We start from the raw sequence: 13476 nt of genomic DNA, 5'->3' as shown, positions 1-13476 counted from the left end.
ATTTCCATCCACTCCAGAAGGGAAGCTTTATTGACTTTATTCCAAGAATTAATCCAAGCCTCGCTCTCAGCGTGCAACATGCTATTATCCATCATCACAGACTGTTCCGCTCTATATGATCAGAGGCTGAATTGACCTTTTTTCCATGCTTTGACTGGGAGAAGCAAAATCCCCATCTCCTCCATGGGCCATAATCAGTGGGTAGAAGGCTAGCTCCTAGTCCTCTACCAAAAGCCCCTGCCCCGGTTGGGTCTGTCATATTGTAAGTATGCATCTGTGATGTTTATGGATGCTAAAAAGGTACCCCCGATAAATGGAGGCCACCACCTAAATGGATAGAATCTCAACCAGCACAAGCAATTCAGGGTCTACAGGACCAGAATCAGGCGAATCCCATCCTCTGTCAAGACCAAAACAGATTGAAGTAACACCCTCCTAGCCAGTCCGGCTTAGGGACATGGACAATGACCCTCAGACGAAAACAGGCCCAGCACCACACTGTACAGGGCCAGAGGGCGCGACAGTGGAGGATGAACATGAAGGGGAAAAAAATGCATTCTATGTTCGGACACAATCCCTTGTCGAGAAGAGGGGGGGGGGGACCACGTGCTCAAGATTCAGCAAAGACAATCTTCTACCCTTGAACAGGTGGGAAAAACCTTCATGCTGATGTGGACTTAGCTGCAGGCTTGTTGGATTAGTGGGTCCAGGAGGAGGAATGGAGGACAGAAGGTGCACAGGCAGTAGTACCGTGTGCATACACCAGTGGCCCCTGCCTGATCGAGTTCAGGGGGCTGCCTGGGCATGCACTGCACAAATTGTCCCCACACATACAACCCGCACATAGCCAACTGGGGGGGATGAAGGGAACTGGGTACCCATCCCCTAGCATCCCACCATGTCCGGGGCAGAAAAGGAGGGGGGGGGGGGTGGCTATCAACCTTTTTTAAAGTAGTAAACGCTCCCAGTTTAAGTATAATGTTCTAAACAAATTGCTATATATTTCCTTGGGGGGGGGGTGTCTATCAGCCACCTGGGGTACGCTATTGAGTCACATGTCCTGTAAAATAAAAAAAATAAAAAAACAGTAAAAAACGCATATGCATGTTTGCTAGGATCAGTGTGAAAGTAGCCCAAGTATAAGCTACAAACCGTATACAGAGCCATGCTCCAGGCAGTGGAATGGGGACTGCCCATCACACTCTGAAGACAAAATCAAGTTGGGCTAGGTGCTGCTCAGCCATTCACAGGAAGCCTTGTATTTTCTGAATTAGTACACAGCTTCCTCTGATTGGCTGAGGTGGAGTGACAGGAGGATGGCATCATTATCTTCACCTCAGCCAATAAGAGGAAGCCTTGCACTCAATTCAGAAAATACAAAGCTTCTTGTGAATGGCTGAGTAGTACTTAGTCCAGCTCTATTTTGTTTCAGGATGTCCCCATTCTGCTGCCAGAACAGGATGTATACTGTATGTAGCTGATGCTAGTTACAGTTTACACAGCACACATATCCATTAGTGAAGGTAATAGTTTGCTAGGACCATCATGGGCCAAACCAAAAATCTTAAAGTGACAAAAAGCTGCAGCACAGCTTTAAGCTAGTAAATGGACAACTGCTTGAGCCTGCACTGTGCCTTGTCACATAAAACTTGGTGCTCCCCTCCCTTTCTCCCTTACAGGAAATTCAGGGAATCTGCACCGAGGAACCCGGAACTGTGGCAGAGAGTACTAAATATTGTAAGTCTTTTTGCCAACATTTACAGGAAACCATGTGCCAGGAAATATATAGCAATTTGTTTAGAACATTATACTTAAACTGGCAGCGTTTACTACTTCTTTAAAGAGGGTTGAATGTTACTATGTTAGTAGTGGCAGCTGAGACTTAAAGATTGATGACTTTATGAAAGACTGCTAAGCCAGTCTCTGTCTCTGTTGTATCACAGTACACAACTTAATGACCAATTCCTGTAAATTATACCACACAATACTAAATTTCATACTGACAACAACACATGGGTATCTGGCCCCAGCAGGACCCTGTATGTACGTATGTATGTTTCCACACATACTATTAAGCATGCCACATACTGCAAGTAAAACCTATAATGTTATAGAACGAGTAGTTGCTTGATGGGTCTCTATATAACCTTCTTATTTACAAATGGGAGATACTATGTTCAGGTAGAACTGCTGACTGGCCAGCTCTGACATGGTTTATCAGTACCCATGCCCCCATATGACCACATGCCAAATACTGCAGCACCAGTCATAAAAACATCAAAAGAAAGCGAAGCCCTGCTTTTGTCAGGACAGTCAAACTACACAGCTAAAATAACATTTTATACATCTGACTTCACTCATCTACAGCATACAGATTAAGAATAGTATAAGTACACATCAACGATGACATACAGTATTAAGTGGATGCTTTTACAAACATTGATGCCACTTTATTCTAGGTCTGCATTTGGTGTACAAAGAGATCAGTTATGCCTCGTGACTATATATGATGGATACAAAGCAGTTAGGAAAACAAATACAAAATAAGTGAATGATCAGCATCTTATGGAAAAAATTGTGAAGTCATGTCAGAAGTCACCACAGGTTTCCCTTTTTTTTTTTCTTTTTTTTTTGGTAATCTGGATACTTCTATTTAAAAAAAAATATATATAAAAAAGACTTACAAAATAAACTGCTCCGAAACTCCCATGACCAATTTCTCGGAGGTCAGTGAAAAGCTTTTCCGGGTCATCCCTAAAGAAGAGCTCTGCTATTTCTGGGTCCTTTAGGCTTCCAGCTCGACTTGTTGACGGCATCCTGCTTGAGCAGTCTGCCGTCTAACTATCTAGGATTACACAGCTGTCTCTTCTCTTGGTTCATCTGTGTGAATGTGTCCTCTTCAGCATGGGAAACTGAAAAAAACAAGATAAAATTCAGTAATGGCAAAAAAACCTAAAATGTCACTTTTTTTTCCTGTACAAAACTATTATGGTCTTTGTGCTTAGTAATTTACATATACTGTAATTAACATGACACATTCATTCTACAAAACTGCACAGCATGAAAAAATAAATAAAAACAAAATGCCAATATGCAATATATAATGGAAAATAATGATCTGGTTATGAGACTTCACACACACCACTTCTAGCAGATATGGCCATATCCTATAACTTCATCAAGGTATGATAACTATCCCTGCGACAACAATTTTTGTTAATAGTTTAGCCTGTCCATTAAGGCCTCATGAACACAAACACAAGTTTTAGAGACATTTTCCCTCTGAACAGAATTTCTAAGCTGCATTTTCCTGTCAGCTCGTGGCAGAAAGATCCGGTATAGATAGGAGTATTTTAACCACCTCCTGCCCGCCATATAGTCCAATGACAAGCGCAAGGTGGTTCTCTCATTCTGGGAGGACGTCATAACATCCTCCCATTCTCACTGCGCATGTGCAGCTCAGGAAGCGTGCAGTGCGGCAATCGGCGGTGCGCTGTGTCCCTCGGACACAGCGGATCACCGATCCACAGAAACAGCCGAAGATGTCGGCTCAGTCATGTGATCAGCTGTCCAATCACAGCTGATCACATGTAAAACAGGGAAATGCCGGTTATCGGCATTTCTCTCCTCTCGAGCTGTCATGCTGACAGTTTGAGAGGAGAGGAGAGGAGAGGAGAGCTGGTAATCGGCATTCCTTGGAGGGGACATGTACACTGATCATCAGGGCACTGATGATCAGTGTAGCCCCAGCAGTGCCACCTGTCAGTGCTCATCCATGCCAGTGCCACATCAGTGCCTACCAGTGCACATCAATGCCACATATCATTGCGCATCTGAGCTGCCTTTCAGTGTCACCTATAGGTGCCGTCTAACAGTGCCCGTCAGTGCTGCCTAACAGTGCCCGTCAGTGATGCCTGTCAATGTCCATCAGTGCCACCTACCAGTGCCACCTATCAGTGTCCATCAGTGCAGCCTATTGGTGCCCAAGAAAAGATTAAAAAAAAACCCCAGAGATGATTAAATACCACCAAAATAAAGCGCTATCTGTCATTAAAAAAATGATAAAAATTTCATATGAGTACAGTGTTGCATGACCGCGCAATTGTCAAAGTGCGACAGCGCTGAAAGATGGAAATTGGCCTGGGCAGGAAGGGGGTGAAAGTGCCCTGTAGGCAAGGGGTTAAGAGACCAGTGTGTATGCAGGCTAATTGTCAAGACCCAGATGTGACCAAAACAATGCCTGATTTTCTATTTCAGCAATGTTTTTAATTATTTTGTCAGGGTAAACAAAATCTGTAGAGATAGATATATATATATAGATTTTTTATTTTTTTTTTTTAAACACTTCCCCTTGTAATTCTTATTCTTCACCTCCCCCAAAACATGACCCTTAAGCAGTGACTGCAGCACTTGCCAGGATAGAAGGAAAAAGGGATGGGGCAAAATAACAGCAAATTATTTAGGAAAAAAGCCGCTTCCCTCTGCCAGAAAGTTGTCAATGAGAAGAAGATTTACCTTTCAACATGACAATGAACCAAAGCACACAGCAAAGATGACCACACAGTGGTTGAAGGGAAAAAGGTGAATGTCCTTGCATGGCCTAGTCAGAGCTCAGACTTAAACCCCATTGAAAAATCTATGGATGACTTTAAGACTGCAGTCCACAGTCACCATCAAATTGAAATGAACTTGATCAGTTCTGCAAAGAAGAGCGGGCAAATCTTGCAAAGTCTAGATGTGCAAAGTTAGTAGAGACATATCCTAACAGACTAAAGGCTGTAATTAAAGCAAGAGGTGGTTCAACAAAATACTGACACAGATTCTGTTTCAGATCTTTTTTTTTTCTGACATGTTGGTGTTCTATCTTATACTTATATCACTTGGATGTTATAGGTTGCACTGAGTAAATACAGCTAGATAAAACAAAAACACTATCAGGATGCAAAGCAACAACATTTTATTATTCTAAAAGGGGGGAAGATAGATAGATAGATAGATAGATAGATAGATAGATAGATAGATAGATAGATAGATAATTTCAAACAGGAAACCTCTGAGGAAGCTGAGGGGGACTCAAGACCAATGAAAGAATTTTATTTGGATGAACTGTGAGGCTGATGTCATGCTGTTCCATCTTTGAAGGAGGTTTTACAAAAAGAACATTGTTGAAATGTAACTGTTTGAATCCCACAATGCATCACACCCTACATCTGTGAATCAAAATGAGAACGTGTGCATATAAAAAATTAACCCACTGGGAGACATTTATACAAACAGTAAAGACGAATAGATAATAATGCATGTCTTATCAAAGAACATCTACCAACTGGTGAATAAGAATTTAGTACTTATTGCAAATTTTTTTCATAAAGTCCAACGAAGTCACAGGTGTGTCATATTCTTAGACATGAGTAATACTTCCACTTTCAGGATAATGGGGACTTCAAGAAAACTCTCAGCAGTAAATTCAAAAAGGGGAGAGTGAAAGGAAACGAAGGAAGGGTAGCTAAAGTGCAGAAGAGGATCTATCTGCCAGTAAGTTGTTTGTAATGGATATGGTCTTACTAGGAAGAATGGAGAGCACTCACATATAGAACTCCCCCACTTAATAAGGTGGGGTAGAGAAGGGGATAGAATTTAAAAATAGGCAATGCAGCTGAATACAGAGGAAGTCCTCAAAGTTAAATGGAGGGGAAGACCTAGTAACCTTCAGATGTAATAGCAGAGGCCAAGAGCAGGATTCCCGATTGGTCCTGTAGAATAGACCGTTTCTCAAGTCAGACTGAAGGAGTAGTCGAAGAATGGAAAAAACCATAATGGGAATCCATCCCACCAGGATGGGATACAGGAATAATTTCCACACTGAACAGAATTCAGTAATAGTTAATGTGAGGGTTTTGGTCCAAAAGGTACAGCCTTTTGCCTTTCCCAAACCATGAACTTGGTGAGAAAAATGAGAGGCAGCACAAGAGAGGGACCACGTTAAAGGGAATTCCCCAACAATGCCATATATCCACACTGGATCAACGCAGGTCACCAATGAGCTCATAGAAAATAATTGTTTTCTATGTGCCTCGTGTACACCACAACGCTGGTGTGATGTGAGGTATGATACAGAAACATGTGGAGACACAAATATAATGTACACTTACAATAAAGTAATTAAAGTAAAAAAAAGAAAGAAAAAAAAAAGCACATTTGCAACTTTAGAACATTGAAAAGAGCTGATAAGGTAAAGAGCAGTACGAACTGATCCCTGTTCGTCTAGCAGACCGCAAAGTCCTTCATAAGAGGTATAGTGTTGTAAAGTGTGAAACACTACAAAGGAGTAACCATGGTGGAAAAAGGATCTCTCCTGTGGAAAGGACTGAAGTATCCACTGGGAAAGAATTTCTCAAAATATAGTATTCCCATATTGGGAACTAAGACTCACAGGGTGCCAAGTACCCAACGAATCTGGGAAAAGACATTATGGATCCACGGCTAATAGGGAACAGACAGTCATGCCAGATAACTCAAACTAGGACCAAAAGTAAGGAATCCAACTAGTAGTCAGTGAAATCCCTTAAGAACATAAATCAACCTGCTTGGTGGTGAGGGTTTTTTTTTTTTTTTTCCTTTAAAAGGTAGATGACAGGAGTATCTACAGTGGCCAGAGCCCACTTCTCAAATTCCCTTTCAAAGGGAAAAGCTCCTTCACATTGTCAGGAGAAAGTCGTGATACCAAAAGGTTGTTTCTAGTCTTTAATAGAAGAATGTCTTACATACCAAATGTATAGGGAAGGTTATTGCAGCTGCAACAGCTCTAAAACACCCTATGCCAGGAACAGCAGGCTGATCCTACAATTACAGGGAAGAACACACTGAATCAGATTATCAAGAATTCCTTGTAAATCTAAGTCATATGGATCTTGCTGAAACACTGGTTACTTGAGAGAAGACTAAGGTTTCAGTCTCACGCTGCACAGCTATGCAAGGTTCTGATGAGGATGACCCTATAGTAATAGAGGCCCATGATCTATGTCACAGGTATTAGTCTCTGCTAGGGATAATGAGAAACTGCCCCTCCCAACAATGAAGCAGTATGCAGAGGAAGTGTCCTCTGTGTGTCTATTAAAAAGCATTGTACACTGCGTACAAACAGCGAGAACCAAAGAGAGGCAAGGCCTTACTCACAAACCCAACTAAGTCACTAAAGGTGGGCAGTAAAATGAGACCAGAGAACAGTGGACATACAAAGTGCTTCAAAGACAGGAACCAGAAGCACTTTTCTCTAGGCTAAATGGGTGAAAGAGTGCAGAGTGAACATGTGCAGCTAGCAGATGACATCAGTGCTCAACTCTCTCAGTCTTAACCCTTAACATAAGGTGGCAGTGGTGAGAAATTTAAATGGCATTGAACAGCATTAATTAGTGGCTAGTTGCCTAACCAATCTTACTCACTATGACCGTCTTTAAAAGACTGGGTCACACCAGAGGCTGTTACAGCTCTGGACCTGTAGAGCGCTCTGTGACCAACTAACACAGTACAATGAGATCAGAAAGTACCAAAATGCACAGCCCAGTGCCTGAAGGTCACATTGCAGGTTAGGCTTGCCATCTCCGGAGCCCTACTTACGGCATGAGTCTTCAAAGACTGAGTCCCACAAGAGCCTGGCTCCTGACACACTACAAAAGGTCTGGAAAAAGCTGCACTGCAGAGCCCAGTACCTGAAGGTCACATGCCAGGCTAAGGTTACAAATTCTCAGTCCTGCGGGGTCTGGGTATGGCAGAAATCTGCTGTGCACAGACTAGCTAATGAAAGAACGAACACACACACACACACACACACACACACACACACACACACACACACACACACACACACACACACACACTACAAGAGATGAGGAGCAATGAGCCCAAATAAAAGAACACATCCCTGAAGCTGCTGGCATGGACTGAAGATATAGACACTTTTTCAAAGTAGGAAAAATATATTTAAACAATAATACAATGTTTTGTGTCAGTGATTATTGCTCTTTATTAATACTTAATGTAATGAATGGGACTTTTGCACTCAAACTAATAAATGGAATAATCGTGCAAGACAGTTTAGCTCAAACTAGTCTTATACAAACTGACAGCAGGGGAACACAATGACATCAGTAAAAGGAAATATGGCAGTTAGAAAGTCACAGAAAAATGAAGCTGTACTGTAATGCTATTGTAGGAAAAATAAGTGGGCTGCCATGTTTCTCTGGTGAAAGGTTGCTTCTACGTTAGCAACTGTCAGTAGCCTTACAAAGCAAGCATCAATAAGTGACTGCATGTAGCTTTGGATTTTTAAGTGCTCAGAAAGCCTATTATGAAACTACTAATCATTAAAGCGGAACTATGGCCCCCGTGACAAAAATTGTACACTTAAAGTGGAAATAAAGGCTAGTAAAAGGTTGCGTCCTCTTTGTACCTAAACTGTATACTATTTTGAAAAGTTTAAATCAGCTTGGGGGCAATCATGTGATCCAAAAGCAGCGGTTCCCCTTTGTCAGTAAAAAAAATTTGATTATCAGTGGTCTTGTGTGTCTTCCATTTTCTAATTATTGCTCCCACAGTTGATTTGTTCACACCAAGCTGCTTGTCTATTGCAGATTCAGTCTTCCCAGCCTGGTGCAGGTCTACAATTTTGTTTCTGGTGTCCTTCGACAGCTCTTTGGTCTTCACCATAGTGGAGTTTGGAGTGTGACTGTTTGAGGTTGTGGACAGGTGTCTTTTATACTGATAACAAGTTCAAACAGGTGCCATTGATACAGGTAATGAGTGCAGGACAGAGGAGCCTCTTAAAGAAGAAGGTACAGGTCTGTGAGAGCCAGAAATCTTGCTTATTTGTAGGTGACCAAATACTTATTTTCCACCATAATTTGCAAATAAATTCTTTCCAAATCAGCCAATGTGATTGTCTGGATTTTTTTCTCATTTTGTCTCTCATAGTTGAGGTCTACCTATGATGCCAATTACAGGCCTCTCATCTTTTTAAGTGGAAGAACTTGCACAATTGGTGGCCGACTATATACTTTTCTGCCCCACTGTACAGTGGATATAAAAAGTCTACACACCCCTGTTAAAATGTCATGTTTCTGTAATGTAAAAAAATGAGACAAAGATAAATCATTTCAGAACATTTTCCACCTTTAATGTGACCTATAAACTGTACAACTCAATTGAACAACAAACAAATCTTTTAGGTGGAGGGAAGCAAACATTAAAAACTAAAATAGTTTAAGGGTGTTTATGCAACCATATTAATACATTGTTGAAGCACCTTTTGATTTTATTCCAGCACTCAGTCTTTTTGGGTATGAATCTATCAGCATGGCAAATCTTGACTTGGCCCACTCTTCCTTGCAAAACACTCCAAATCTGTCAGATTGCGAGGGCATCTCCTGTGCACAGCCTTCTTCAGATCACCCTACAGAATTTCGATTGGATTCAGGTCTGGGCTCTGGGTGGGCCATTCCAAAGCTTTAATCTTCTCCTGGTGAACCCATTCCTTTGTGGATTTGGATGTATGCTTTGGGTCATTGTCATGCTGAAAGATGAAATTCCTCTTCATGTTCAGCTTTCTAGCAGAAGCCTGAAGGTTTTGTGCCAATATTGACTGGTATTTGGAACTGTTAATAATTCCCTCTACCTTGACTAAGGCCCAAGTTCCAGCTGAAGAAAAACAGCCCTAAAGCATGATGCTGCCACCACCATGCTTCACTGTGGGTATGGTGTTCTTTTGGTGATGTCCAGTGTTGTTTTTGCACCAAACATAGCTTTTGGAATTATGGCCAAAAAGTTTAACCATGGTTTCATCAGACCAGAACACATTTTCCCACATGCTTTTGGGAGACTTCAGATGTGTTTTTGCAAAATTTAGATGGGCTTGGATGTTTTTCTTTGTAAGAAAAGGCTTCCATCTTGCCACTGTCACATGTACCACACAGCCAGTACTTGCCAGATATTCCTGCAGCTCCTTTAATTTTGCTGTAGGCCCTTTGGCAGTCTCCCAGACCAGTTTTCTTCTTGTCTTTTCATCAATTTTGGATGGACGTCCAGGTTTTTGTAATGTCACTGTTACGCCTTTTTTTCTCCACTTGATGACTGTCTTCACTGTGTTCCATGGTATAGCTAATTGCCTTGGAAATTCTTTTGTACTCTTCTCCTGACTGATACCTTTTAACAATGAGATCCCTCTGATGCTTTGGAAGCTCTCTGCGGACCATGGCTTTTGCAGTAGGATGCGACTAAGAAAATGCCAGGAAAGACTTACTAGAACAGCTGAACTTTATTTTGGGTTAATCAGAGGCACTTTAGATGATGGTAGTTGTGTACTGACTCCTATTTAACATAGATTTTGAATGTGATTGGTTAATTCTGAACGCAGCTACATCCCCAGTTATAAGAGGGTGTACACACTTATGCAACCACATTATTTTAGTTTATGTTTACTCCCCCCTAAAAGAGTTCAGTTTGTTTTTCAGTTGAGTTGTACAGTTTATAGGTTACATTAAATGGTGGAAAAAGTTTTGAAATTATTTATCTTTGTCTCATTTTTTTTAAACCACAGAAACCGACATTTTAACCACTTGCCAACCACGCTATAGCCGAATGACAGCTACAGCGAGGTTGTCCAATTCTGGGAGGGCGTCATATGTGAACGTGTCTTGTGGGACATGTAGTCCTGGGCAGAAGAAGGAAGTGAATGATTCCAAAGGCAAAAGTATTTTACATGGCTATGGGGCACTCTATACTTTGCAGCTTGCTCTAGGGGCACTCTGAAGGCACGAGAAGTACCAGCAGGAAACCCCAGAAGAGGAGAATCAGGCTACTCTGTGCAAAATCATTACACAGAGCAGGTAAGTATAATATTTCTGAACGAAAATCACATACACTGTCCAAAATGAATCACATGCAGCCTGAAATGAAGACAGACACAGTTTGTTTTATCCAGCTGTATTTACTCAGTACAACTTATAACATCCAGGTGAAAGGTATAACAGCAACATGTCAGAGAGGAAAAAAAAAAAACACAACAATCACTGAGTTGGAAAAAGGATCACCCCCAATATTTTGTTGAACCATTTTTTGCTTTAATTGCAGCCTTTAGTCTCTTGAGATATGTCTCTACTAACTGCACATTTAGACTTTGCTATATTTGCCCACTCTTTGCAGAACTGCTCAAGTTCAATTAAACGTGATAATGACCATTTGTGGACTGCATTCTATCAGTCCACAGATTTTCAATGGGGTTTAAGTCTGGGCTCTGACTTGGTGATGCAAGGACATTCACCTTTTTCCCTTCAACCACTGTGTGGTCATTTTTGCTGTGTGCTTTGGGTCATTGTCATGTTGGAAGGTAAACCTTCTTCCCATCGACAATTTCTGGCAGAAGGCAGTAGATTTTCCTCAAAAATGTGATGGTATTTTGCCCCATCCCTTTTTCCTTCTATCCTGGCAAGTGCTCCAATCCCTTCCTGCAGAGAAACACCCCCATAATAGGAAATTACCATCTCCATGCTTTACTGTAGGAATTGTGTTATTTGGATGGTGAGCTGTATTAGATTTCCGTCAGGCATCTTGTTTAGTGCTGAGGCCAAATATTTCAGCCCTCCCATACAAGCCACATTTGTTGAGAATTTGTGATATTGTTGTCACATGCACACAATGTGACACTTTGTCATTAGGCTTTTCTGACCAGTTTCCTCTTGGCTCTTTCATCTAGTTTGGAGATGCCTCCAGATCCAGGAAGGGTCTGTGTTGTGCCAAATACCTTCCACTTCTTAATAATAGACTTTACTGTGCTTCTATGCATTGATAAAGCCTTTGAAGTTGTTTTGTATCCAACTCCTTACTTGTGCCTGTCCACAACTTTATCCCAGAGATCTTTTAACAGTGCCTTGCCACCCATAGTTAATTATTTGCTTCAGGTGCACTACTAGGGACTGAAATACTCCAGGAAAGTTTTTTATGCTGAGCTACTGAAAATGACCACAGCTGATCACAGTTGAAAGTCAAATGGCTTTGTGTGTCATTGAGAAGGTGTTAAGCTACACCTGATTGAGCTTACAAATCATTTTAGTAGGGGGGGTGATCCTTTTTCCAACTCCGTGAATCTGTTTTTGAACTTTGGTTGGTGTTATATCTTTCACTTGGATGTTATAAGTTGCACTGAGTAAATACAACTGGATAAAGCAAAAATGGTGTTGGTCTTCATTTCAGACTTCAAAGAAACAAAATGTGATTATTTTTGGGGGACTTTGTATAACCACTGTAGCTGGTTACTTATATTTACCACTAGATATTCAAGAATAAATTGTCTTTTTTTTTTTAAACTTCACATATTAACTAAGTTATACACCAAAAAAATTTTTTTCTTATTTTTATCAGATTAATCAAAACAATAATCGGCCAACGAATCAAATAAGAAAATCGCTAGTTGCAGCTCTAGTTTAAGAACACCTGTATTTTGGGTGTAGCATGTTCCTAAACACTACCCCTCTACCCCCCTGTGTGCGGGTGGTTCTTCCCCACAGCAGCTGTAACATTTAAAATTGGCACGGCTGTGCGGGGCTCCACCCACACTGTCATATCACATTTACAGAAATATGTGAATGAATAAACTAGAAGTCCGTCAGCCATGGTGGCGGACACTGATCAACATGCTCTTAGCCCATGAATTCTTCCTCCAGCTTTCTAACTGAAAGGCCATATGGAGATACGGGCAGAAAGCTGGAGGTAGAATGTGCAGGAGCCGGACGATGCACCCACGATCCACTGAGCGAAGGCGCAAAGCTTAGCAGACTCCAATAAATAAATAAATGTACAAGCAGATGTTGGTAATCATGGAACCAAGGCTGGTTTCTGTCTGGCCTTGAGGATTCCAAGAAGGAGGTGCTATTAACACCAACCCACCCCCCACCCCAAGAGAAAAAGTTTTTGTGATGTTGGAACAGATACAATTTTTACAATGGAAGGAAGTACACTCAAGTAGTCTAACTTGCAGGCAGCCATTATTTCTCAGAGATTACCATTTAGACTTTGCTACACATTAATGTAACATGTTATTGTGCGCTGATGTTCACTGGTACGGTATGTTAGGTGCCATTCAAAACGGCCATCAGCATTAAAGCTGAATTTGTTAAAAACATTTTTTTCTCCTCTCTATAGGTTTGGATGCATTACTTGCATATAATGAGTATTTCCCACTATATGAAGGATGTTGTATTCTATAGAAATCTTCACTGCAGGGTTGCCAGGTCATCTTCCCACTCATCTGACAGGATTCGGTCCCTGCTCCTTCAAAAAAGGTTCTTTCACCGATTATACTGCCTGTAACAATCTGTGAAAGGTCATGGATACTAATTTGACTGATCATTGTCCCCCATTCTCAAATTGTGTTACAGGCAGTGTAAGCCGTGAAAGAACTTCTTTCAATGGAGGGGAAGGCAGCAG

The 13476-nt window shown here is 41.3% G+C and overlaps 1 protein-coding gene across 1 annotated transcript in view; it reads right to left on the bottom strand.

Moving 5' to 3' along the window:
- Positions 1-13476, bottom strand: part of TAOK1 (TAO kinase 1) — a 181160-nt gene that overhangs the window by 101424 nt on the left and 66260 nt on the right. The window contains exon 3 of the mRNA XM_089683020.1: positions 2685-2912. Coding sequence (XP_089539146.1) covers positions 2685-2816 — 132 coding nt within the window. The 5' untranslated portion in view covers positions 2817-2912. The remainder of the gene's footprint in view (positions 1-2684; positions 2913-13476) is intronic.

This window comes from Staurois parvus, unplaced genomic scaffold, assembly GCF_062004578.1.
Source record: "Staurois parvus isolate SC_StPar_1 unplaced genomic scaffold, SC_StPar_1.0 ptg000299l, whole genome shotgun sequence".
Taxonomy (NCBI): Eukaryota; Metazoa; Chordata; class Amphibia; order Anura; family Ranidae; genus Staurois; species Staurois parvus.
This window is presented reverse-complemented; position numbering and strand designations above follow the sequence as displayed.